General features: G+C 39.2%; 1 protein-coding gene across 1 annotated transcript; it reads right to left on the bottom strand.

The window, feature by feature from the left end:
• Positions 1-2,429: 2,429 nt before the first annotated feature.
• On the bottom strand, positions 2,430-3,190 carry mRpL13 (mitochondrial ribosomal protein L13). The gene has a single exon (XM_089243838.1). It carries the CDS (start codon positions 3,114-3,116, stop codon positions 2,565-2,567), a length of 552 nt encoding a protein of 183 aa, XP_089099964.1. The 5' UTR covers positions 3,117-3,190; the 3' UTR covers positions 2,430-2,564.
• Positions 3,191-3,754: the final 564 nt, after the last annotated feature.

Raw genomic sequence — 3,754 nt, 5'->3', positions numbered from 1 at the left:
ATTACTTAACCCTTGTAAACATGCTTTTATGTGTTCCTGTAACTTACTCAATTTAGCCTAAGAACGATAGAGGTCTCATAAAAATTTGATTTCCACACCCCAAAATTATCGACAGTTGCATGAAACATCAGCATTATTACAGGGAATATTACAGCATACCGAATATTGAGTAAAAATGGTTTTGCTTCCACAACGGATCCACTACAGTCCAACAATAAACGCTGGGTTTGAGTCATTCGAATTGCTCAAGCTTTCATGTGTTGATTGAGCTTTCCTTGTATGTTCAACAAGAGCTGACAAAATGACACATTTTAGTGAATATTATTTTCTCTCGATCTAAATTACTCGCAAGTTGTGACACTTATAGATTGAGTACCATTCTCAAAGCAGATTGTTTTCCACTGTTCAACAACAAGTCATCAGCAGACTGGAAATGTTACACTGTAAATATTTCCATGAAAGTGTTTTCTACACTTTTCTTAAAATTGTTCTACAGATTGTTACGCAATGCATGTTGCAGTTTCTGACAGTGTTACCATGGATAATATACAGTGGATCTCGCTTTCCAAAAACTATCATCAGAAAACTTTGTAAGTGAGAAAACACTTTAAACGGAAAAACTGGATAAGTATTAACTGAGAGCCGGGACCACAAAAATAAATACTCTACTTAGCGGGAAAATGTTATGAAAGGGATCCACTGTAGCAGATTAAGATTAGCCATGGATCAGCCCGAGTTCTGGATTTTTGTTCGCAAATTGGAGGGGAAAAAAACGTGGATACAGTGGTACTTCGGTTAATGAGCCATGATTTGTATTATGAGCAGAAATTGTGTGCTTTGTTTTTTAGTTTTTCATGTTATCACAACTAAGCTAATGGTTTTCGCTTTCGCCCACACACATACTATGGAATTTTGGATAATATTCCCTCTCCTAGTGTCTGCAGTCAGCATGTCTCACTCTAAAATCAACATTATAATATTGTATGTATATTCATGATGTTATTGTACTGCACATAGGCGCTGGAGACTGAGGCTATTTCAGCCATCCCAATAATAAATGAATATACAATGTAAAAAAAAACTCTTTCCCCCCCCCCTACTTCCTACTTACAGGCTGGCAACGCAACTGTCAACTTTCAGTTCCCCCCCCCCCAATGTTTTCTTCGTACCAACACCTTTAGTATTGCATATTATTCATGATATGATTAAACAGCATTTTTATGTGATGAATAATACCAAATTTCCTATGGAGAAGTATGATTCAATATACAGTGGAACTTTGGTTAAGGAACTTAATTTGTTTCACTAACATGCTCGTTATCGAAAAGCTCGCTATTCGAATCAAACTTCAAATCACATAGAATGGAAACTCAGATATTTTGTTCCACAATTAATCATTTGCAGAAAAGTGACTGAAAAAAAAAGGCTTTAATCAATAATATAATAATACGATATTCCAATGACACTAGCCTTTGCCTCCTTTTTAGAATTCGTCAGAAATGGGTAGCATTGTCATTGGACAAATTTATTGCTTTCTTTGCCACAGTTTTATTTGATTGGTTCTACTTTCCTACCAAAAACTCTATAGGCCTACATTTCTTTAATCTCATTTGGAAGTGAGAGACTTCTATTTCTCAGACGAGATATCGTCCATAAACTGCTGCTGTTGCGTGCAGAGAAGACCCACCAGTTCACCTATGGTCAATTCCTGTTCATAAGCTAGTCCCTCAAAGTCGTGTTCAATAATGGAATCAGTCCAGTTTTCTCCAAGCAGAATTTAAAGGCGGGAAAACTTCAATCGCACGTAGGGGTCATTCAAGTATTATGACATCATCGAGGGAGGAGAGGGGTTTAGGATTTGCTGACTTTTGATGACAAGGGGGGAGAGGGGGTTTGAAGGTTGCTTACGTCATCAACCTCCCTTTTTGAAGATATGAAATATTCTAAGGTGCTGACGAAATTTTGCTGACAAGGGGCGCAGGAGGAATCAAAAATGGCTAAAAATCTGCTTACGTAATACTTGAATGGCCTCGTATGCGTGTTTCCAATGCTACTTCTAGTTTTGTATTCTAATCAGCTGAGCTCACACGTTTGTTAATTTTTCGAGTGAAGCGTGCTGACCGGAAACTGCTGGGGAAGAATATTACCAAAAATTTCACAGTACATGTGTGGACAAAAACGAAAAACCACCAGCTCATCTGTGTCAATGTGAAAATAAATAAAGCGCTAAAGCTTTGCTTGTAATGTGAATGAATCATTGCTCATTAACCGAGTCAAAATTTGTTTACAATTTTTGCTCGTTATGCGAATCACCCATTAACCATAGTTTGACTGTGCGAGTGATTTGGATAACGAGCACATTCACTTCACAACGATCATTTTTGAATAATTCAGCACAGTAATAACAATACTAGATATACCACATGAACTATAGTGGACTACTATTTTAATTAATGAGACATTATTCGGAGCTAAAGCATCATCGCTCGCTTTCACATATGTAAACACAGTGACCAGGGTTAAGGGAACACAAAAAAAAAAGTGCAGAGAAGCACACATTGATCTCATTTCTTGGCATAGTCTTCGGGCCACTCAAACAGTTTCGGGAAGTTGTCGAGCTCTTCCTGGGTGTACTCGCTGAGTTTCTTCGGCACAGGTCTGAGCTGCCTTATCTGGTCGCAAATGTTCTCCCGGATGTCGCTCGGTATTTGGTCGTCGGCGAACAGGTGCAGCCTCTCGATCCTGTTCCTGCGCTCGGGATTCGGTCTCAGGGCTTTGTAGACGGCCTTGTACAGGACTTTGGTGGGATCTTTGTTCTGCAGGTCGTAGGCCGAAGTGAAGCTCTCCCCTCCGGCTTTCATGGTGTGGTGACGGTACATGCGGTACTTCCATTCGGTACCGGGCATGGCGATGTCCTTGCAGTTGATCACTACCACGTGGTCGCCGCAGTCACTCGTGTTGTGGAAGATGGGCTTGTTCCGGCCCGACAAGTACTTCACCAACACGTCCGCCGATTCGAACGGATTTTGCCATTTGGCGTCGTACAGGTACCACAGGCGCGCGAAGACTGCCCATTGCTGGGCGCGTTTCCCTTTCCACAACACGCTTTTTGCCATTACGGGACCCCACACACCACAAGTATCAAGGGATTGTTTGTTTACAAATATTCTCAAGCAGTCAGCTCAATTGAAAAGTCAAAGGAGTTCGGGAAATAGCTCACTGGCATTTACGATTTTTTTATTTCGGAAACGAAAATGTGAGGGATGACCACTTAAAAGTTAAAAAACATCCAATGAGTTTTGAAATGAAAGAAAACCCTCAAATATCCCATAAAATACATTTTACATAGTCACTTTTTTTTATTATCTGTAGTTTTTCTAAGTGAAATTAAATCCATGTATCAATAACCATCTCAAATGCTCCGTAATCGTCTCAAAATATGGTCTCTATATTCACAAATAACATTTGAATGTGTGCTGTCATCTAACAGCAAATTAAAACACTAAAATGATTACTTCATTTGTCACTAGATGACACTACAAGTACCATATCGGAATATCAATGCATCTGTATTTGATATGTTTTCGTTTCCTATTTACAGGTGGCAGCACAAAATCATTGATTTTTTCAAATACATAGTTAATTAAAGTACAGATGCGGCCACTTTCAGTAGATCCGGCACAAAATTTGTTCAAATCACTTATGAAAATTATTGCACATACTTGGTTAGGTTCCACAAGGTTCCGTATTTCTA

This window comes from Pholcus phalangioides, unplaced genomic scaffold, assembly GCF_987345545.1.
Source record: "Pholcus phalangioides strain wild (caught in Gottingen) unplaced genomic scaffold, Ppha-v1.0 ptg000015l_1, whole genome shotgun sequence".
NCBI lineage: Eukaryota > Metazoa > Arthropoda > Arachnida > Araneae > Pholcidae > Pholcus > Pholcus phalangioides.
Note: the sequence above shows the minus strand (reverse complement) of the source record. Positions and strands in the feature narration are given on the sequence as shown.